At 42.9% G+C, this 21,964-nt stretch overlaps 4 protein-coding genes and 1 pseudogene across 8 annotated transcripts; 4 read left to right on the top strand and 1 right to left on the bottom strand.

Annotated features, from left to right (window-relative positions):
- The first annotated feature begins 98 nt into the window (after nucleotides 1-98).
- LOC114860627 (phospholipid transfer protein-like) lies at nucleotides 99-5,909 on the top strand. The gene is made up of 14 exons (XM_029159343.3): nucleotides 99-1,445; nucleotides 2,398-2,517; nucleotides 2,675-2,771; nucleotides 2,858-3,004; nucleotides 3,203-3,355; nucleotides 3,441-3,492; nucleotides 3,563-3,748; nucleotides 3,822-3,992; nucleotides 4,205-4,327; nucleotides 4,421-4,488; nucleotides 4,706-4,745; nucleotides 4,910-4,961; nucleotides 5,099-5,175; nucleotides 5,291-5,909. Exons 2-14 carry the CDS (start codon nucleotides 2,406-2,408, stop codon nucleotides 5,333-5,335), a joined length of 1,323 nt encoding a protein of 440 aa, XP_029015176.1. The 5' UTR covers nucleotides 99-1,445; nucleotides 2,398-2,405; the 3' UTR covers nucleotides 5,336-5,909.
- Nucleotides 5,910-9,556: 3,647 nt separating this feature from the next.
- On the top strand, nucleotides 9,557-11,314 carry LOC114860678 (DELTA-actitoxin-Aeq1c-like). The gene is made up of 3 exons (XM_029159440.2): nucleotides 9,557-9,701; nucleotides 9,883-9,990; nucleotides 10,708-11,314. Exons 2-3 carry the CDS (start codon nucleotides 9,914-9,916, stop codon nucleotides 11,123-11,125), a joined length of 495 nt encoding a protein of 164 aa, XP_029015273.1. The 5' UTR covers nucleotides 9,557-9,701; nucleotides 9,883-9,913; the 3' UTR covers nucleotides 11,126-11,314.
- Nucleotides 11,315-11,453: 139 nt separating this feature from the next.
- LOC114860679 (interferon a3-like) lies at nucleotides 11,454-13,707 on the bottom strand (annotated as a pseudogene).
- A 666-nt stretch (nucleotides 13,708-14,373) lies between these two features.
- On the top strand, nucleotides 14,374-18,708 carry rdm1 (RAD52 motif containing 1). 5 transcript variants are annotated; one of them, XM_029159439.3, is made up of 8 exons: nucleotides 14,712-14,865; nucleotides 15,380-15,483; nucleotides 15,681-15,731; nucleotides 15,801-15,860; nucleotides 16,234-16,359; nucleotides 16,435-16,603; nucleotides 16,775-16,873; nucleotides 17,515-18,708. In XM_029159439.3, the coding sequence occupies exons 2-8, from the start codon at nucleotides 15,385-15,387 to the stop codon at nucleotides 17,700-17,702; spliced, it is 792 nt and encodes a 263-aa protein (XP_029015272.1). In that variant the 5' UTR covers nucleotides 14,712-14,865; nucleotides 15,380-15,384; the 3' UTR covers nucleotides 17,703-18,708. The 5 variants fall into 5 exon arrangements, with proteins under 5 accessions (XP_029015269.1, XP_055367036.1, XP_029015272.1 ...); XM_029159438.3 differs by having other exon boundaries at nucleotides 14,713-14,865; nucleotides 15,681-15,860; nucleotides 17,515-17,591; nucleotides 17,992-18,708; XM_029159436.3 differs by lacking the exon at nucleotides 14,712-14,865 and adding an exon at nucleotides 14,374-14,512 and having other exon boundaries at nucleotides 15,681-15,860.
- Nucleotides 18,709-18,860: 152 nt separating this feature from the next.
- Nucleotides 18,861-21,677, top strand: LOC114860676 (macrophage mannose receptor 1-like). The gene is made up of 6 exons (XM_029159434.3): nucleotides 18,861-19,081; nucleotides 19,323-19,387; nucleotides 19,459-19,839; nucleotides 20,372-20,704; nucleotides 20,799-20,893; nucleotides 21,351-21,677. The coding sequence occupies exons 2-6, from the start codon at nucleotides 19,351-19,353 to the stop codon at nucleotides 21,444-21,446; spliced, it is 942 nt and encodes a 313-aa protein (XP_029015267.1). The 5' UTR covers nucleotides 18,861-19,081; nucleotides 19,323-19,350; the 3' UTR covers nucleotides 21,447-21,677.
- The last annotated feature ends 287 nt before the right edge of the window (nucleotides 21,678-21,964 follow it).

Below are 21,964 nucleotides of genomic sequence, written 5' to 3'. Positions count from 1 at the left end.
TTTGTTGGCCCGAGTCCCTGAGTCACATGAGATCTCGAAGCTGGAGGGAGGGGGGGGTTGGTGCGTGTCTGCTTCGCTCTGGCATACAGGAGCAGGCACACTGCTTATACACAGTATGGGTGGGCGATACTGCAAACTTTGGAGTCGATCCGATACCAAGTAAATACTGGACCAGTACTGCTGATATCAATACCAATACTTTTTGACAATAATTTAATTATTTATATAAATACATTTTCATGACTTTAAGGTGTTTTGTTTTAAATGGTATTCATTTAATAAAGCCCAGACAAAGTTCAACAGTAAATTCAAATATATAACATAAATTGGTGGTGTTGCACTGTATTTAACAGCCTTTTTGCAAATTGTACAGGCTGCCATTGTGTTCTTCTTCGTCTGTGTCCTCCGCCTGCTTGTTTGTTTGCTGACCCGCGTCGCTGAGTCACGTGAGACCTCAAAGCAAGAGGGAGGAGTGTCAGTGTGTGTCTGACAAGATAGTTAGGTCACAGCTGAAGAAAATGGCAGCAGTGCGAAGGAGTAAAAATTCAACCAAAGTATGGATATTTTTGTTGGGGTATCGGTCGACATCAATACTAGCGTTGATATCAATATTATCAATATTAGAATCGACACCCCCCACCCCTAGAAGTCAAGCTGTGTTGTCCACGCCCTGGATGTTCCAACACTCAGCAACTCAAGGTTGTTTTCTTGTGCTTGACCTCAAACACATCAGAGTCGTGATACATCATCATAGGCTCATGGACCTTTGGTGTATTCCAAACAGCTACATGCTGCTGGGGCCTAGTTTGCACTGATATCTAACTTCAGCATCAGTGGGAGCAGATTCCAACTTCACAGACAAGCACAGATGAACCAGGGGACAGACACCAGGCTGAACCCCGAGCCTTTGTTTGGTCCAGAGGACTCCACTGTAAATACACACACAAAAACAGGTGGGGTGTTATACCAGTACTAGTAGAAACAGCAGTATCAGAGGTATCTGTAGTCCAAACACCTGTACCACTGCCACCGGTAGTAGCTGTAGCAGCTCTGCTTAGAACATTCATTGTCAGGATGCAAATGTGAGAGTTAATGGTCGAAGTTTATCTTAATCATGAAAATCCAGCGGCAGCGTGTTAAGATAGAAGCTAACGGCTGCTTTCACACATGGATGCACAGTGGAGACGCTGGTGAACCGGATGTATGCTGCTCGAGAAGAGGCACTGAGCTGCTTCACTGACCTCCATTGGTCCAGACTCTTGGATGAGATTAATTTCACTTTGAATATTCGGAATTCTCCTCTTCAGACTGAAGACTGACTAAACCACGTGAGAACAGATAATCTGAGCAAATTTGAATTTACTGCAGTGACAGCAGCAGGAATGAATCCACCTTTAAGGCTGAATGTATCCTGTGGAACCGCAGTCACACGTCAGACACCACAGGTAAGAGCTGCGTTTCTGAACAGGGGAAACAGACCCCTAATTAGTTTAACTTCAAAATGTGAATAGTAATTATTAGATTTTTGTAATTTAGCCAGGATTTGAAAACACCTGTTACAACTGTTTTTGATCATCAGGCTCTGGACTGAACCTTTGGTTCTGAGAGTTTCAGCATCTGGTTCTAGTTTTTAACGTGGTGTTTTCCAAGCTTGAAAACTAACGGTGCTAACACCAGAAGCCTGACCCATGGACACGCTGGTTCTGTTTAGCTGCTGCCAGAAGGACTTTGTCTGGGTTCATGTAGCTGTGGTCAACAGGTTTGAGGTACATGTGCAGAATTTTATCAGAGCTGATGAGCTGCAGACACTGAATGTGGCAAGGGCCACTGGACTCTACCGCATCAATACTGTTTTATCATGTAGGACAATGATCCACCCACATCAGCTGATGTTCTTGTTTCTACAGCAACGTAATCCTGGGCAATCCTGGTCCTTGAGGACCAAGTTTGCCCACCCCTGGTTTAAACCATGGGTTTAAACCATGAATTGGAGCTTAAACTGGAGCTTGAGCTGAAAGATGATGAATGAAAGATGCAGGAAATGCAGCATTGCTCCCTTGGTTAAATTTATGGCTGTGATCCTTCCAAGAGTAAAGAGTTCATTTACATTTAACACAGAATTTACGTCAGCTTACACTTTCGAGTTAAAGACTGCACTTAGGCACTTTAGCAGTAAAAATGCTGACTAAAAAAATGAAATCCTGCTGAAGAGGGGGTGTCAAACTCAGGCCACTCGCTTCCTGGTCTTCCAGCTCCTACTGATTACCTGGATCAGATGTGTTCAGTCAGTCAAGAGCTGGATGAGCCAACTGATGCACACCGGGCCTCCAGGACGGCAGTTTGAAACGTGCGCTAAAGTGAATGCTGCTGCCAACGTGTTGTGATTCTGTGTTTCAGGGCAAAGGATGAAGTCCTGTTCACTCTCCATTGTCCTTCTGGTCTCCACCTTGTCCTCCATCAGTGCCACTGATCAAACCGGCCTCAAGATTCGAATCACTGACCGAGCACTGGACGTCTGTACGAGCCTCACTCTGTGACTGTAACACACTTACCTTGAATGTGTTACTGAGTGAAGAGAATAGTTCAGTTTGAAGGGAAGCGTAACTGTGCTCTGGATTCAGTTTTTACTAGTGTCTCTGAACGAATCCTGTACTTCTGCCTCTCTGTGTTGCAGTGAAAGACTTTGGTCTGAAAGCTTTGAAGCAGCTGGTTAACAAACAATTTCCAGACTTTTCTTTGCTATGTGGATGCAACATGTGCAGAATCAAAGGGTATCGTTAGGATTATTAGGATTCACCTTTGTTTGTCTCTTTCTAATATGGCTGACGTTTGCATATGATCATTCTTCTCCCCTCAGGTTTACCTTAACTAACCTGACTGTGGATCCAGAGCAGGTTGTTCTTGGATTTCAGGAGAAGTCTGGCCTCCAGCTGGAAATCAGAGATCTGTACTTCACAGGGAAACTGGAACAGGAGCTGCCTGTCTATTGGTTTCAAGAGTTTATGTACGTATGACGCGAGTGGCCACAGGCCTCAGGAACCAATCAGATGGGTCACGTCATTCAAGGGTCTGAGGAACCTGTACAAGTGTGAGGAGGGGGCACAGGAGCAGCTGACTAAAGCTTCTGTAATAGTTGTGTGGAGCAGCACACAACGCACGTGGACACCGCTTAAACGCTTAATGTGTGATGTTTGTGTTGCAGGCACACAGGGACTGTTGCTTTCGAAGGGAAAGATGTGAGCGCCACCATCGGCCTGAAGCTGAGGAGAACCCAGCGAGGACGCCTGCGTGTGGAAATCCCCACCTGTGAGGTCCGAGCGGAATTTGGCGCCACAGCCTCTGGACGTGTTGTTGGGTAACGTCAGTCAAAGGAGACAGATGAAGCTGAGACCTGAGCGGCTGTGCTTTGCTACTCCTCACATCATGTCTTTCCATCTCAGGCCTGTGTGGGATTTGCTGAGGTTCCTCATCCATGACTTCATTAACACCAAGGTCTGTTCAGGACAACGCACACGAAGCAGAGCAGCGTTTTCTCAGGGAACTGACTAACGTGTGTGTGCAGCTCTGTTCCACCGTCCAGATGACGCTGGTCAACATCGTTAACTTCATGCTGGACGACGTCTCCATGCAGCTGCACAAGGTCCTGAACATGAGCTTCCTGAGCCGCATCGTCCCTGACGTCAGCGTGGACCTGTCTCTGAGTGCCGACGTGTCCGTCAGCTCCTGCAGCTTGGACCTGCCGCTCAGAGTAAGAGACGCTGCGTGTGACGTGACCCGACCCGCGAGCCTCGCTGCCACTGCTGCTGTGTGCTGTGTTGCAGGGTTTGGTCTGGCAGGGCGTCGCCGTGGACGTCGGCGCTGTGCCCGTGGGCCCGGACCCGGTGTTCAGTGAAGCCAAAAAGATGGCCTACGTTGGCATCTCGGAGCTGTTCTTCAACAGCGCCGCCTCGCTGGCCCACAGACTTGGCCCGTTCCAGCTCAGCATCCCAGAGGTGAGTGTGTGCAGATCAGTGGTCGCCACGAGAGTCCGATCCAAGCAGCTAAACCAATTCCGGTTCTTGTTACTGCTGCGTGTTTGTTCTGTGCTTGGTCTCTGTCTTACGTTTGGACACATCTGTCATTCCTCCGTCTGGCTCAAGTGATGCTCTTTCATCTCCTGCTGTGCTATGTGAACCTGCTGCGTGTGTCTGTGCCTTCACTGAAGGGTCCAGTGGAGGTGAACCTGACTCAGGCTCCCGTCGTCAGTATCAGTCAGAGCGGACTCTGCGTCGACCTAAAGGCCACAGCTTGGTCTTTGAGAGACGCACCGGGAGCACCTGTAGCAGCGGTGTGCACGCACGCACACACGCACACACACACACAATCATGCACATGCGATCCCCTGCCCTGGCCTCATCTTGTCGAACTGTGTGGGTTCCAGGACTGTCGGCTGCAGCTGAAGGTGGAGCTGAAGGGAAACCGCCTGACGCTGGTCATCCAAAGCAGCAAGTAACAAACCCTCACCTCATCCTGCTCTGTACTGCGTTAGTGTAGTACCGCGAAGTGTTCTTTGTATTGCGTTCAGTGAAGTACTGTGAAGAGTACTTTGTATTGCGTTTAGTGTAGTACTGTGAAGTGTACTTTGTATTGCATTCAGTGAAGTACTGTGAAGTACTTTGTACTGCGTCAGTGTGCCTTAGTTTTGTTGCATGTAAACTGTTTTCAGGTGTAACATCCAACCTGAAACACTGAAGGGACGAGTCATGGTAAGAACAAACCCAAATACAGTATATATATATATATATATATATATATATATATATATATATATATATATATATATATATATATATATATCCATGGATATATATATATATATATCCATACTATCACTAGTACTTCGTCCAAACACTGTGTCACTGTGTTGCAGAAGCCGATTGTTAACTACTTCATTAAGTGCAAAACCAAAGGCTTCTTAAAGAGTGAGAACCAACACACAGAATCATAACGGCTCATTAATTAGCATGTATTCTGAACTGAACTGTAACTGTGTGTGTGTGTGTGTGTGTGTGTGTGTGTGTGTGTGTGTGTGTGTGTGTGTGTGTGTGTGTGCGTGCAGGCTGGTTTGATGAAGGACTACCCATCCCTCTACCCGAGGGACTTCATTTCACTCGGGGAAAGATTGTTTATCACACAGTGAGTGTACTACAGTTCTACAGTACTACAGTACTTGTCCTCTTTCAGAATGCAGCCACTGGCTCCACAGGTGGTTGCTGGTATCACCCTGATGCCGCTGTGTTGTGTGGTGCAGGGTTTCCTGGTGGTTGGAGGAAACCTGGACTTTACACCCAACTGAATGACGGAAACACAATTAACAGGAAATGTAACAAATCAGGTTAAAGACAAACTGCTTTTTTGTTTTTTATATTGGATCCGAGAGCATTTTACATTTCAGTCGTTTCAGATGTAATGCTGTATGACCAGTACCAGTACAAGTACCAGTCCTGGGTTCCTGGTCGTCATTATAAAATGCTCCAACCTGGCAGAGTCTGTTGTTTTGTGTCTGGATTCATGAATTTTACCACTACTACTACTATCAACTACTAACTACAACAACTACTATCACTACCAGTACCACTACTACTAACTATGATTACTAGTATTACTACTAGTACTAGTACTACTACTACCTACAACTACTACTGTACTACTGGTACTACTACTACTAACTACAACCACTAGTACTACTACTAACTAAAATTACTACTTGCTAGACTAGTACTAGTACTACCACTACTACTTATAACTACTACTACTACTACTAGTACTACTTATAACTACTAGCATTCACTCCTACTACAACTACTACCAACCACTGCATGTACTGCTACTGCATGATACTTTTCCAGTCTTTTCACAGCCGCCACCCACTCTTAGTCTTAGTTATCGCATAGAGTCTGTGTCTGCTCCCTGACCACCTAAACTATACAAGTCACAAACAAATCAAAGAGGAGTGACTTACCAGAATTTAATAAACATCAAAACAGTTCCTCTTACAGAACAAAATAAAAGTAAGTTAATAAAGTGTGGTTTATAAATATCAGATCTCTCTCATCTAAATCCTTGTTAATAAATGACCTGATAAGTGACCATCACATAGATCTGTTCTGTCTCATTAAAACCTGGCTGCAGCAGGATGAATATGTTAGTTTAAATGAGTCGACTCCAATGAGTCACATACTGTTAACTATCGTTTCTAGAAGTACAGGTAGAGGTGGAGGAGTTGCAGCAATTTATAGATCAGATTTATTAATTACTCCTAAACCTAAATATAGTTATAACTCATTTGAGAGCCTCACTCTAAGCCTTTCTCACCCAGACTCTAAAACTCAATGTCTTGTAGATACACAGAAGAGAACAGTCATCTTAATCCTTATGAACAGGTTGACTGTTTTGTAGATGATGCTGCAGCTTCTCTACATACAATGTTAGACACAGTGGCTCCTCTGAAGAAGAAGGCAGTGAATCAGAGGAGGTTAGCTCTGTGGTATAACTCAGGGATCCGCAACCTAAAGCACAGGACCAGACAACTAGAAAGGCAGTGGCGTTCCAACAAAATAAATGTAAACTGCATTGCATAGAAGGACAGTCTAATAATATATAAAAAAGGACTTTGTGCTGCTAGAAAAACATATCATTCCTACCTAATTGAGGAAAAGAAAAAAAAAACCCCAGGTTTCTTTTCAGCACTGTAGCCAGGCTGACTAAGAGTCATACTGTAGCTGTGTTGAATCTACTATCACCTTAAATCTCAGCAGCATGGACTTTATGAACTACTTTATTAATAAAATTATCACCATTAGAAAGAACATTCAGCAGCGAATTCTTTCAAATGACAGAAAGCACTGTCTAGATCCATCAACTTTAAATTTATGAAATCCACTGTCTTACCTAGACAGCTTCTTTCCCATAATATGGAGTTCACCTCAATAATCAACTCTTCCAAGTCGTCCACTTGTCTTTAAGATCCAATCCCAACCAGATTACTCAAAGAAGTTCTACCTTTAATCAGCTCGTCCATATTAAATCAAATCAACCAATCTTTATATTTAGGCTATGTACCACAGGCTTTTAAGGTGGCTGTGGTCAAACCTCTTTTGAAAAAAACAACCCTGGACCCTGGAGAACTAGCCAACTATACGCCCATGTCAAATTTACCCTTTATTTCCAAGATTCTTGAAAAAATCGTACCTGAGTGTATGAAGATTTTCAGTCAGGATTTAGAAAACATCATAGCACAGAAACAGCTCTGGTTAGAGTCACTAATGATCTTCTATTAGCTTCGGACAATGGTCTAGTTTCTGTCCTTGTCCTGTTAGATCTTAGTGCTGCATTTGATACAATTGATCATAACATTCTATTACAGACACTAGAACATAGAATCGGTATTAAAGGAACAGCATTGGGATGGTTTAACTCCTATTTGTTGAACAGATTCCAGTTTGTTTATGTTAATGAGGAATTCTCTACATGCACAAGGATTAGCTATGGAGTACCACAGGGTTCTGTGCTTGGTCCAATTTTGTTTAGCTTATACATGTCTCCTCTAGGTGAGATTATTAGAAAGCATTCTATTAATTTTCATTGTTTCGCAGATGATACTTAGCTAACCATTTGGAACCAAATGAAACAGATCAACTAGTCATAAAATTCAGGGATGTTTAAAAGACATCAAATCCTATATGTCCCAAAACTTCCTTCAAATAAATTCAGATAAAACTGAAATTCTTATTGTTGGGCCTAAAAATCCGAGAGAGACACTATTGAGTCAGATAACCACCTGGATGGCATAACATTAGCTTCAGATTTTACTGTGAGGAACCTTGGTGTCATCTTTGACCAGGATCTCTCGTTTACATCATACATTAAACAAATCTCCAGAACCGCCTACTTTCATCTTAGAAATAGAGCGATGCAGAGAAACTGATCCATGCATTTGTTACCTCTAGGCTGGACTACTGTAACTGCTTTCTCATAGGATGTCCTAACAGCTCCTTAAAAAGCCTACAGCTTATTCAAAATGCTGCGGCCAGAGTTCTGACAGGACTTAGAAAGAGAGATCACATTTCTCCTACATTAGCTTCTCGGCACTGGCTGCCTGTAAAATGTAGGATAGAATTTAAAATTCTCCTACTTACCTACAAAGTACTCAATGATAAAGCTCCTTCTTATCTTAAAGACCTCATAGTTCCTCATGCTCCCAGCAGAACGCTTCGTTCTCAGAGCGCTGGGCTACTTGTGGTTCCTAGAGTGTTTAAATGTAGAACGGGGGGCAGAGCTTTCAGCTACCAAGCTCCTCTCCTCTGGAACCAGCTCCCTCTTCAGGTTCGAGAAGCTGACACACTCTCCACCTTTAAGATTAGGCTTAAAACCTTCCTTTTTGATCAAGCTTATAGTTAGAGATGGTTCAGGTAACTGGCAATGATTGTTAGTCACAGGAACCATGTCTTAATTAAGCTGCAATAGACATAGACTGCTGGGACTTAATATATACACTGAGCTCCTCTGTTTCCTTCTACCTCTTCTGTCCAATAACCTCCCATCGTTGTTCTATGTTCAACCAACCTGTCTCTTTCTCTCCAGTAGTTGTGCTTCTCTACCTCTCTCTCTCTCTCTCTCTCTCTCCTCCACTCTGTCCTCACCTACAGGTATCATACCCTGAAAGTTACCTCCGTTTTTGGAACCGAAAGCTGAGGTTAATCACTAACATACCCTCAAACTTACCTGGGTATGTCACATAACCCGGGGCCTGTTTCAAGAAGGAGGTTTAAAAAACTCAAAGTTTCAACAAAACCTCCTTCTTGAAATGGGCCCCTGACAGGTCAATAAAGCCGCTTGTTTGCGTATTGCTTTTTGACGCGATGTTGGATGAACGGTGCCACTGTGAAAACAAACACGAGCAACTAATTGAACCAATCAGCAGCTGCTGGTGTGATTAACAGAGAGAAGGAGCCAACCAGGTATGACAGAAAACATTTTTTGGTCATGTGCGTGTCACAGAATTATGAACGGTACTGTCAAAAACATCTATAAAAACTATCATATATATTGGCTCTACAATATCGTAGATCGTACAGAGACCACCACCAGAGACTATCATACGATCATGATAATTATCGTATATCTGGCAACACTGGTGGAAGTAAAAGTTTTTTTATTCCTCCATTTCAGCGCCCTTAGCATTTGCCTATACTGCCTATGCCACCGGCCGGCCTTGTCACGTCAAAGGACTTCCACAACTTCCTTGTTCATTAGCCAATCAGAGCGGGGAGGCAAATTAATGTCACGTTATTTTACTTGTAAATTTGGCCACAGTTTGTGCGTAATTTTTACACCCCAAAGTGTAGGCATGGTACAGTATAGCCCCACTAAGTCTACAAATACTGTACAAATCTGGTTACGCACGCACAGATGGTTTATGCACACACAGATTTGATTACGCACGCACAGATCTAATCTGACCCTAATATTGCAATATTCCATATTGCAGGTTTCCGTGTGTGTGTTTGCATATGTGTGCGTCTGTGTGTGCGCACGCACGCACACACGCACAGAAAACCCGCAGAGCTGCAGGTTTCCTGTGTTTCCTCTCACGCCCTTTATAAGAACAACTCAGCAGCTGCAGCCTCACATCTCTGGCGGCGCCAACTTCACCCACTGCTGTAAGTCCAACACGCGTACACGCGTTTTCATTACTCCGATGTGAACAGGTTTTACAATTGTCAAAGGCATAAAGGTCAGGGACTAAATGGTGCTAACGCATTTTATTGTGAAGCATTTGAAGCATTGTTGCCTCAGCTGTGTATCTAAAGATTATGATGTCACTGATTGTGCTGCTTCCAGGTGTCCTCACCCCTCTCCAGGTCCAGACACCATGTCCATCCCAACCCATCGTCAGTGCACCATTGAGATCCAGAACAAATGCTCGGTGTACGTGCTGTGTAACCCACAGTGAGTAGCTCCATCCAGCTGGGGGCCTCAGCTTATATAGACACATATTAGGGAAGACATCAGCATGTCACTGAGCTTATTTGGAGGTTGGGACAACATTAAAGATGGGCTCACACTTGTTCCTTAGTAGCTAGAAGTGGAACATCTTGGAGATTTGGTGGACCAATGTCCTCCAAAGACCTTCAGCTACAGTAATTATATAATGTTGAGCCTTTGTGAGACAACTCGACCATCCGATTGTCTCTGTCACTTCCTGTTTGGTTCCAGTGTTTTCTAAAGTGTGTGATTATTACCTCCTGTGTTTAGTTGTGTATCTTTAAGTCCTGACTTGTGTTCAGTCCTTTGTCAAATGGTCTGTCAGGACGTTTGTGGGTCATGGCCACAGCCTCAGAGTGGAGCAGACCAGAACAGTGTGACGCCTATAGAAGACATTTGTCCCAGCTCATAGTGAGGCACCCCTGAAAGCAACATCCTGTTGATCCGACATACAGTCTCTCTGCTCTGAGAAGCAGGAAGTCACAGTGACGCCTGCTCTCTTCCTGCAGGGCTGCTGGTTCAACTCACAGGCCTCTGTGATGGTTGACACCCTGTGTAAAGCTGATGTGGAAACTAAAACACGTTAGCGGGGTTCAGAAAACCGAGCCCCCAAATTCACCTGCACAACTACTGAGCCAAGTCTGTCTGAACCTTGGATGTCTGTTGCCTCTCTGGTTGCAGCGTTCACACCGTCAGCGGATCCTGTGAGAAACCTCTGGCACCAACGCTCAGCCCCTCTGAGTCTGGCAGCGCTCTGTTCATCAAGACTCCTCACACTGCCTGTGGATCTGTGGGCGTGTTCACTTACGATCTGCACAACATTTCTGCAGACACGTTTGGTGGCAGAATCGCTGTGATGTTCTCAGTTCCTTACGACTTCAACTTCTACTCCAATTGGTACGGTGTAGGCGTGTTTGGGCTGGACAGGCAGTGTGGGAAACAACTGTTTGAACAGATGTACAACAATGCGGAGAGAGGCTTTGTCAGGGGCAAAGCCAAAGGGCCCAGCTTGACCCACAAAGGCAGCGGTGTCACCGTCAGAGCCACCATGTCTGACAGTTACCAGCCAGTCATGAAGGTCCAGGTGTCTGACAACTGAAACAAGACACAGGCTGCAACTGACTACATTACCACAACCAGTATATACACATGAAAGCGCATTCTAATCAGTCACTTTGTTTTATACTTGTCATATTAATGGTGGTGTTATTAAGTCATTTGGAACAGAAATACATTTCCTGAACATCTTTGTAATGCAAAGAAATAAACTGAGAAAACATGGTCTGAATCGTTGGACAAACTGTCATCGTCCTCAAGGTGATCAACTAGACAAATGAGACTACACAACAATACATTAGCAGAAAGTGATTCGTTTGATAAAGATATGCAGCCTGATCTCATTTAATATTTAAATACTGTAATTATCTTTTTGATAACTCTACCTACTAAATACAGCACTGGGTACAGTGAAGTTCTTTTGAATTACATTAACATATGCCTCTTCAGGGCTGTCAGTGGGTCAAAGGTCACACTTTACTGTGTGTGGTCAACAAACACAAATCCTGAGGGTCAAGTCTTAATTGTGCTCATGCACTGTAACTTAGCAAAAATAACATCAGTCAATACAAAAACACAAGTTATCAAATAAATAAAATAAATAAATACATAGAAAACCTTTCTAAACAAATACAGTAAATAGAAGCTACAGTATGGACAGGTAGAACTGAGAAACAGTAGAACGACTGCGTGCTGGTTGGTCACAGAGAGCGAAGACTTGTTGCAGAGCGCCCCCTACTGGCAGCAGATGACGCTCTGATAGAGTTTACCAGCAGATCCAACAGGTCCAGGTGTCGCTTGGCTAAGCTCCCAGGAAGAAGGACTAAAACCCTGTACACACAGTGCTGCACTTACTACTACTACAACTACTACTACTACTACTACCCCAGTATACACAGTGCTGTACTTACTACTACTACTACTACTACTACCCCAGTACACACCGTGCTGTACTTACTACTACTACTACTACCCCACTATACACAGTGTTGTACTTATTACTACCACCCCTGCACACAGTGTGGCTCTGTAATGAATACCAGCTCATCAGTAGGAAGTATTTGTACTTACAGCGGCGTACAGAGTATGTCTGGCTAGTCTCCTGTAGTACTGCCTCAGTTTACCACCAACTCGCTTGGCACTCGACACCTGGAGAGAAATCATACTTAAAGACTCAGTGAAGTTCTCTTCAGCTGATATCACACCAGGCTTTAATGATCGTTTGGTTGTTCACACATTTGCTGAGTTCATCCATATGTCTGTGGATGCTCATCAGGAAGTGATCTGTATGGTCAGGATCCCAGGTGATGGAGGTGTTACCACGGTGGTAAAGTTTGAAGATCTGCTTCAGACCGTCTCTGATGAAAAGCAGCTGGATCTCTACCTGTACAGAGACACGCGGCTGCTGATTCATGTATTGCTATGGAAAAGCAAATGAATGTGAAAAATACTGATATGTAGAAGATGATCATACACAAGTCATTGTCCATTTGTTGATGGTTACCTCAGCACTTTAATCTTTACATCTTTATAGAGTTTATATGGGAAGGAAATTGGACTCCTGTCTTGGGTCAGTGGTCCTCCCTAAAACCAGGACACCACCTCATTTAAACTCCACAATATATACTGTAAATGTAAATATCTAGGTAGTAACTAGGTTAATTATTAATTATTTTCTTCATGGAAAAGATGTCTCTTATTGGGATGCAATCCACATTTGTCTACACTGACTCTGTAATACAAAAATATTCAGTCTGTCAGTACCGTTTAGAAGGTCTCAGAAGGCTCACACATTCTATCTCTAACAGGTGAACGGATGCTACAGCTGGTGCTTTCTTCTTCTATTTAAAGGAGCATTTATTTGGTAGAAATAAGAAAGTTCCAGTTCTTTTTTCATTTCAATTACAATAATTTTAAATATACTGTAGATTGACTGGTGTTCCGGGCATGTCCCACCGGTAGGAGGCCCCGAGGAAGACCCAGGACACGCTGGAGAGACTATGTCTCTCGGCTGGCCTGGGAACGCCTTGGGGTCCCAACGGAAGAGCTGCAGGAAGTGTCCGGGGAGAGGGAAGTCTGGAACTCTCTGCTCAGACTGCTGCCCCCGCGACCCGGCCCCGGATAAGCGGATGAAAAGCGGTTGGCTGGATGGATGGATGGATGGATGGATAGATTGACTGGAGGTTTGTATAAGCTGTTTGTTACAGTTCATAAAACAACATAGCACTTAATGTATTTACATCTAATGTATAAACACCTTTACTGTGTAAGTACATACATTAATTATTCATCAAGCACCTACGTGTCTAAAGGATGGTTAAAGTCCTGTCACTTTGAGTAGAACCCTGTCATAACCTCTTCCAGAACCTGGGTCAGTAATACACTTACCATGATGCGGATGAGACTTAGGGAGATGTTGCTGTGGTGGCCATAGTGCATTAGCCATTTACAGCAACATGCAGGAGTCAGGGCGCTACGGAGGAGGAGCAGACTGGTCCACATCATGATGAAGATGGAAATGTAATCAGTACTGAGGGTTAGCGTCTCTAACATGCTTCTGGTCACACTTTATTACTGCAAACAGGAAAGAGAAAACTGAGCCCTGAGCAAAAAGTCACAAATTTAACTTTCCACCTCTTCAATGACTGGTGTATGTACAGTAGTACATATATAATACCACTATACTTTAGGAACTTTACTGAATAATGTTGCTTCCTTCCAATATAAATGTCAACATTTAATTCACTTTTAAAGTGAGTTTGAAAGATGAATAAATCAGACAGGCATCAGATGTCTTAAATATTTTTCTTAACATATAACAAATAAACAGAAAAAAATGATTGATGAAAATGATGATTCATTTTCCAAAAACGTATCACAGGAAGTCATGCTCTGCTCTTCACAATAATAGCTAAAACTTGTCTTTGACAAGTCAACAGCACAAAACTGAATTCTTGCTAAACACATACTGACTTCTTCGTGTGATCCTCAGTAATATGAAAATGATACAGATGCAGTAATTAGGGCTGATGGGGTTTCTATCGTGCTTTTATTTTGACTTTGGCGTCTTAACTGTTAACTTTCGAAAGGACCAAAAGTGAGATCAGCCTCGTTTTCACTTTCTGTCCATAGAGGATATTTCACATATGATGCAACAATGTGACATCACATGTCATATCATCATCAATTACAAATAACAAGTTATGTTTTACATAAGTTTTAGCTGAATTTGAAGGAATTCGGTTTCTGAACTGTTGTGTTACTGAGTTTGTCCAGAAATTACTTATGTTACATTTTTGTACGAGCCTTATTTATTGGACACATGAACACCAGTGTACAGTGGACGTCTTCTTCCTGCCTCCTCTTCTCCTCCTGTTTCGCACCGGATGGACGCACGCACCGCCTGTCTTTGACTGGTCATTATAAAAAGGTATGTTAAATTTTAGGATATTGGGATTAAACGAGGACAGATTTGATATACTGCAACAGGGGTATATCACGGTGTGAACAGCGTTTAAAGACTGTTTCTAAAGGTGTGAGGTCCATGTACCTGAACAGCGGTTTAGGTTGTTTATTCGAGAAAAGAATTTGGTTCTCAGTTTAGCGTTTGGCAAAGACAGTAAACTAAAGCGTTTACCAGTTTCTTAGAGGACATCGGGATTGGTCAATTGGCTATGTCGTCATTATTATTAGGTGCTCTCATTGGTTGACATAGCAGCACGTCCGCTTTCTTAGCGGAAGCGCGGGAATCCAGCGTTGTTTTGTCAAAGCTGAAAAGTGACGGTGAGTAAAACGAACTTTGATTTAACTTCGATTTAATTTCTAGCATGCACTTGGCGTTTAACGAACTAGCGGCTGATCACGACTCTTGTTGTGGTCTTTACCCCCACCGCCTTGAGCCAACTCAGAGGCTCGTGTTAATAAAATTAGTAAAAAATACAACTGGTTCAGCTTCAACCGTCTGCAAAATCTGTAACACCCATATGTTTATGTGACAGAATCCCAAAAACTAACCCCGGTGTGAGCGCCTAATTACAGTATCAGTCAGCAGTGGGCGCAGTGGAAGTTTTTTTTTAGTAATAAAGCAGTGTTAGCTTAGTTAGCTCCCCGTATCTGCGTCTTACATAGTCGAAAGCAAACTGACAGCGGGTCACTTCATGTCCAATTCGCGCTGACACCTGCTTCCAGCGTCCAGTGCGTAGTCCAGTCAGTAGTTAGTCAGAGTTGAAAGGTCATGTGTGTCCTTTGAGGTTTTGGGGGGGTTGGTGCTGATTTATTCACCTGTTGTGTCCCGCAGGTAATATGGAGGTGGACATATTGGAGTTTGTGGTTCCTGTGGAAAACAATAAGAGTTTGTTTGTGTGGGATATCCAGCCGACGCTCACTGAGGCTCAGATCTATGTGAGTTCTGCTAGGACCTCGGTCCAGGCACGTTGACTTGTGTGCAGAATATTATTCGTACAGTAACAGCTGCCTGATCACAGTCAGCATTCTCTTAGACGAACTGAGTTTCTTATTGAACCTCTTTTGTTGTCCGAATGAAATATGAAATTCGAATAATAAAACACAGGAATTAATCCTGAACTTGTATTTTTCAGGACAGCTTGTTTAAGGTGTTCTCCTCTTTCGGCCCTCTTTACCTGGTCAAGGTGAGTCCAAATTCCCTGGTCCACCCGCCCGGATTCTATGCCCTCATCAAGTTCTACTCTGCTGCTCAGGCCTCGAAGGCTCAGCAGCTTACAGATGGCCGCTCACTTTTCCAGAGCTCTCCCCTCAAGGTCCATGTTCTTCTTCTTCTTGCAGTTATTAGGTATAAGGCTGCCATTAATTTGTAATGTCAATTTCTTAGTTGGTGAACTGATTTAAAAATGATTTGAAAGATTAATCAATTCACTTTTACTAAATTTCTATGCTTTACTTGTCTTTATCCATCTTTTTTTAAAATTTTCCCTGTAAAGCCTGAGAATTGATGAAGCAGTAGAGACACTGTAAAATACATGATGGTCTCTATCACCAACACATCACAGCTCTTCACTCTTACTGTACAGTTAGTTAAGCATTGCAGCTGTTTCCGGGATGATGTTGCTTCTTTTACCTGTAATTTGGCCAACACATGTCACAGATAACTCAGCTGTGCATTCATGTTCACAGGTGAGACTCAGCTCCAAACAGACTCCTCACTTCCTATCTCAGAGCAGACCACTGAGCCATGCCCGATGTTTGGAGCTGGCCAATCACTGCCTCGGATTCAATGGCTGGGCATCTGACATCATCACAGTGGGGCACATATCTCATCAGGTCATATCCAGTTAAGGTAGTGACAGTACATGACTTCTTATTTTTTGTCCTCAGCTGAAGGAGCTTCCCAGTGAAGGAGGAGGATGTGGGGATGAGGAGGGTGTAAATGAGAGGAGGAGGGGGAGAAGTCTGAAATTTGGCTGTCTGGTGCAGGTCTCCTTTCCCCATCACGGACAGACAACCAGAGGAGCAGCTGTGACAGAAGAGAGCTTAACCTTTACAGGTGAGTATGATCCAGCCAGACCGAGCTTTTGAAGTCACAATCTTTTGGACCTGTTCTTAGTGTTAATGTGTCGTGTCAACTTTAACCCTAAAGTTACAAATTCAGTAAAACTGTCCTTTACTCAATGTGTAAACAGAATCTGCATAAAGATGTGTTGATGTGTTGGGGCAGGTCCAGATGTTCTGCTGCAGAAACGCTGTAAGCTACAAAGGATGGTCAGAGAGAAAGCTCTGGTTCATGCCTTCTCTACTGTAGTCCTTATACTACTAGGTAATATTATACCTACATACAGTATGTGCCTCATTCACAGATGTTAAAACAAGAAGGGGATGATGATGATGATGATGATGATGATGATGAAGATGATTTTTGATCTTTGTCTGTAGACTAGAGTCTGTCATCACACTGCACCACCTCGGGGTCAACCCCAACACTGCCCAAAAACAGGTTTTTGTCATTGCTGCTCTGTTCAGCAAAGAGGTGTGACCAGGTAATTTACACACCAAGTGAAAACCACTTGCTGTGTTGGTCACACATTTTCAGACAGGCCAGTGAAAGTGACCTACAGGTTGGCTGGCATGAAAATGTCCTGATACATCCAGCTCCAATATTCTTCAACTTGAAAAACAACATGGGTAACCCTTAAATGACCGTGGCCTTTGCACTGTATTAATAACAGACATAAGTACAGTACCATTGGGAAAACCACAGTCTTCCATCGTGGCTTCATTTACAAATACAAGGCAAAACATTATCATTCAGAAAATCAGCTGAAGAGGAATCTGTCCTTCTGCTCTGACTACATCGAATCCAAATATTTACCACTAAACCAGTTTTTGAGTTTTGAAGTTTTATTTGTCTTTGTTTGAATAATTGTCTAATCACACCGCATCACCTGTTTTTCTCTGCAGGAAACGGAAAAGTAATGGTGGAGCTGAAACAGACCCCACATCGGTTTGTGCCTGAACATAGTGAAGGGGTTATCCGGGTAAACTCACCTGTTGTCAGTTGTATTTGTGTGGTTTCTTTACTTACTTTATTGTCCCCAAGGGGAAATTCTCGTTCACAAACAAGGTGTCCAAAACGAGGACAGACCTAGATCTTCATTGTGTGGAATCCTGTTTTATTGATAGTGAAACGGGTTTATTGGCATTATTATTTTGTTCATCTAGGTTGTGTGTGGGGAGACCCATTATTTTTGCTGTAATCCTGGTTATCCCTTGAGTTTGTTCTGATTTTTCATAGTATGTTAACAAAGCAACTTGAGCAATACATTAGAATTGGCTGAATAAGACTTATATAGAGTCACAGTAGCAGATGGGGAACAGTTTCGAGAAGTGAACGTACTGCTGTCAGCTGTTCTTGTTCTTTTCTGTGCCTAATTTCAGGTTAATGAGTTTTCCTGGAGCGAACTTCCAGGTCATGAAGATGGGGGTGATGAGGAAAACTGGCATTCAACTGTCTAATAAATGTCCGGTGGATTGTTAGTAAACCATTGATATGTGATGGGAGTAATGAGCAGGATCCACTCCAATCCGTGTTGGTACATGTACAAATCTGAAGCACTGGGCCCTTCAGGCTGCAAACCTAGACCCTTCACCTGGACACTGACCAGCCGATGTCTAGCTCAGTGAACACATGTTGAGTTCAGACCTTGGTCCATAGTGTAAAAAGACAGAGCACAGGTTTTTTGATTTCAGTTTGCGACGATGAAGGTTTGATTAAACATTCTGTAAACATGGACACCACTGGTAACGTGACCTGTTAATCAACATTGCACAGGTTCATCACTTAAACCTTAGTTTAGATGAATTTTGAGTGAGTCCTCCTTTGCATCATTGCCAAAACATCAATAATTTAGGTCTCATTCAAAAAAGTAAACGACTTCGATGATGCCTGCTCGGCCTGAGTTGGTAAGGTCATCGCCATGGAAACCACAGACGTGAACACCAGTTTGACTCTCATCTGAGGAATTCCTTTACGATATGATGAGTGATCCAAGCAAAACTAATAAGATACATAAGATGAACCATAACAATACTGTTCAGAAGTCTTGGTCTTTGGAATTCTCAATTTATCTAATAAAGAAAAAGCTTAAAACCTGACTGGAGGAAAGCATTTTGTGAAATGTGATCTGCAACATTACCTAACTTACCCAAACTGCATGTTTTAATTTGTTGATGATAACCTTCTGTTCCATTTTTCTAATGCCTACAACTGATAAAAATGTTTCAGATTACATGTTTATTCTGATGATGCACCAATATTTCTAAGATCTTATCATTTGCATTTTGAATTAGTCAAATGTTTTTAACTAACAAATAAGCATAATGCGTAATTCATTTGAATAATGTGTCTAGGAAGATGGCACCGACTGATGGGAGTTTACTGATCTAACCTGTCTTCCTGATGGGAAACTGATGGGGGGGTCCAGATAAAGTCGATCACTCTGGTGGAGTAGCAGGGGAAAGTAGGACGGTAAGAACAACTAATATTAACGAGTCGTTTTTCAGCTCTTTCAAAACAGGGTGTATAACTAAACCATTCTGATGAGAATCTGAGCTGCTTTGTGTTTTAGGGGCCGAAGGTTTGTAGGTAATGATTCATCTATGGTCTTGTAGAAGAAGTTGGGCTTTTTCTAAAAAGTTAAAATTGTTCAATTATTTTCCTGACTTATTAAATAAAATGAACTAAACTGGAAAACGCTCTCCACTTTAAGGGTGAGGTGCTTCGTCCAGCATTTGGTCATGAAGTCGAGTCTAGTCCTAATTATGGTCTTATCTGGTCAGTATCAGAACGATGCAATGACTTCAGTTAATTCTGTTGTTGTAAATATATCTCTATCTTTTCCACAGGACTGGGGTTTCTGCCGTCCTCATTTTCAAAGTTCTACATCTATGTTAAGCAGTACATGAGCTGGTTTAATGCTCAGACCTATTGCAGGACACAGTACACCGACTTGGCCTCCGTTCAGAATGGACAAGAACTGTCTCAGCTCAGTCAGCTTATTGACAGCCGGCTGCACGTCTGGATTGGGCTGTGTCCTGACCCAGACTCTTGGAGGTGGTCTCTGCAGAACCCGGTATACTATGGTGTTGGAGAGATTGGCTTTAGGTTGTGGGCTGCTGGAGAACCTAATGAGGCCTATTATCATAAAGCCTGTGTGGCGATGGGGAGCAGCGGCGAATGGGTTGACCTATTTTGCGACAGTATCTACCCCTTTGTTTGCTACGATGGTAAGTACCACAAATCCACACTCACTAGGACCATGTCCTTAATGAATAGATCATAGCAGTGAACACTTCTTTTTTTATCTTTTATTTCTTTGACCAGGTAAGTTAATTGAGAACTAATTCTCATTTACAATAACGACCTAGCCAAGAGGCAGCATGAACCTTAATGCTATTTGTCCCTTTTTATTTTTACAAATTCTTCGCCATAAATCAGGTACTGTACTTTCTAGCATCAGTGATACAGCTTAATGTGGAATTCTTTCATGGGTCAGAGGTGGATAAGAAACTATTCCATATACTGTTAAGCCTGTGGAGTGTGTCCGACCACCATGGAGGAAAGGTGGACTGTGCGAGTATGAACCCGGTCCTATTTGTCTAGATCCGTTCTGGTCTGAGGCGTCTAAAGTCATAGTTCCTACTGCTTTGCTGAAGGCATTGCGGCTGATTCAGTCTGGTGTTGGTACAGCACAACTGGTGAAACAAAAGGCGTCGCTGCTCAGATATGAGACCATTGACCTCCACACTATCTTTTTAGGCACAACAGGAACATTTGTCTTTGTGAATCAGGCTAAGTCCTGGATAAATGCTCAGAGCTACTGTCGGCAGAACTACACTGACCTGGCTAGTGTGAGGAACCAGGCTGACAATGATCAGCTGGTGATGCTGGCCAGTGGAAACCCATGGAGCACCCACATCGGACTGTACAGGGACTCATGGAAGTGGTCGGATGGGAGCAGCGCTCCTTTCACTAACTGGGATCCTGGAGTTACACCAACCGCTGCATATGTCGACATGTGTGTGGCTTCTTACCAGGGCAAATGGATCAATATCGCCTGTAACGCCCAAATGTACTTTGTGTGTTTTGTAGGTGAGTTGTTTTCTAATCTGGATGTAAGGAAATCATCAGTGTCAATTGTCATTAGAAGTCTAAGCTGTCTCACACTGTGTTTAAAATAAAACAGATTTGGCCATGAGGAAGCACGTTGTACGGGTGGTGATGAAAAATAACGACTCTTCAGTGGAGATGGAGGAGCTGAAAGACGACATCCTGCAGAAGGTACTGACGTTAGTTATTTACGTTATTTACAGACGTATCCCACCACCATGTCTTCCACATGCTCTGGTACCCAGTGACATCACTGGTGAAGTCCAAGCTGCAGCTGATGTTTGAGCACACGCAGCATCACTTATCAGATGGACACAAAGCGTTCTGATTTGGAATAAGGAAGCTTATCAGTGCAGCTGCTTCATTTCCTCTTTCAAACTTAAAGAGTAGTTGATTGGTCTCTAACCGATGCAAAATACAGTCATGCAAACAAAGTATAAACCGTCCTTGTGTCTTTGTGCCTCAACAGAGATGTTTTACATGTCCAGGGGACATCGACTCACCAGTGCCATCATTATTAAATTTCGTTATATATTAAGATTTGGTTATTGTGAGATCAGTTCGATCACTCGGTTTTGACATTTCACCAATATTTAAACTTTACGAATTCAGCCTGTGTTTGTCCCAGTTTGCTCAGGCCCTGCAGGACCAAGGACTGACTGTGGACCTTCATCTGGGATGGGTGACGCTGCCCAATGAAAACGTTTTCTATGCAGCCAGTTAGTGTTACTAATGCCGCTGTTTGTTGTCTGGGGTCAGGGTGCTTCAGTTTCTACCCTTGGTTTTTAGAGCTTTTCCAGTGCTCTTGGTCCTGTGTGTAGTTGCTTTAATTCGACTGGCTGCTATTACTTTCTAGTTAAACTTCTATCATTTATCATCAATATTATATTTTACTCTGATACTTCACTTTGATGTTTCAGCTAATCAATAAATGTTAATGATGGGAAAACTGTTAGTATTTGTCATAATTTGACAGATTTTCTTAACCTCTTTGTAGATCTGTTTGTATTTATCCTGCAAAGCTGCTTTTAGTGGTGACAAACATGCAGAAAGTACATAAAGGTGTTTATTGTTAGCTGGTCGCAAAATGAGAAAGGAAACATTTAAAACTAAGCTTCTTTTACTGTATCAACTAAACCACCTCTGATAAAATTGTTAACCATGACAGTCAACTGTGCTGTCAAGACCTGGAAGTGATTGACATATTCTTTAACCAAGTAATGTACAGCTACTTCAAAATTC

This window comes from Betta splendens, chromosome 8 (genome assembly GCF_900634795.4).
Source record: "Betta splendens chromosome 8, fBetSpl5.4, whole genome shotgun sequence".
NCBI classification, from domain to species: domain Eukaryota; kingdom Metazoa; phylum Chordata; class Actinopteri; order Anabantiformes; family Osphronemidae; genus Betta; species Betta splendens.
This window is presented reverse-complemented; position numbering and strand designations above follow the sequence as displayed.

Excerpts from the sequence above, each read along its gene's own strand:
- rdm1 (XM_029159436.3), top strand. The coding sequence starts at position 15,385 with ATGGAGGTGGACATATTGGAGTTTGTGGTTCCTGTGGAAAACAATAAG. Across the intron at positions 15,484-15,680 it reads TCACTGAGGCTCAGATCTAT|GACAGCTTGTTTAAGGTGTT; the intron begins GTGAGTTCTGCT and ends TGTATTTTTCAG. Across the intron at positions 15,861-16,233 it reads TCCAGAGCTCTCCCCTCAAG|GTGAGACTCAGCTCCAAACA; the intron begins GTCCATGTTCTT and ends TCATGTTCACAG.
- LOC114860678 (XM_029159440.2), top strand. The coding sequence starts at position 9,914 with ATGTCCATCCCAACCCATCGTCAGTGCACCATTGAGATCCAGAACAAA. Across the intron at positions 9,991-10,707 it reads TACGTGCTGTGTAACCCACA|CGTTCACACCGTCAGCGGAT; the intron begins GTGAGTAGCTCC and ends CTCTGGTTGCAG.
- LOC114860627 (XM_029159343.3), top strand. The coding sequence starts at position 2,406 with ATGAAGTCCTGTTCACTCTCCATTGTCCTTCTGGTCTCCACCTTGTCC. Across the intron at positions 2,772-2,857 it reads AACATGTGCAGAATCAAAGG|GTTTACCTTAACTAACCTGA; the intron begins GTATCGTTAGGA and ends TTCTCCCCTCAG. Across the intron at positions 3,005-3,202 it reads TATTGGTTTCAAGAGTTTAT|GCACACAGGGACTGTTGCTT; the intron begins GTACGTATGACG and ends TTTGTGTTGCAG.
- LOC114860676 (XM_029159434.3), top strand. The coding sequence starts at position 19,351 with ATGAAGTCGAGTCTAGTCCTAATTATGGTCTTATCTG. Across the intron at positions 20,705-20,798 it reads GTACTTTGTGTGTTTTGTAG|ATTTGGCCATGAGGAAGCAC; the intron begins GTGAGTTGTTTT and ends AAAATAAAACAG. Across the intron at positions 20,894-21,350 it reads AAGACGACATCCTGCAGAAG|TTTGCTCAGGCCCTGCAGGA; the intron begins GTACTGACGTTA and ends TGTTTGTCCCAG.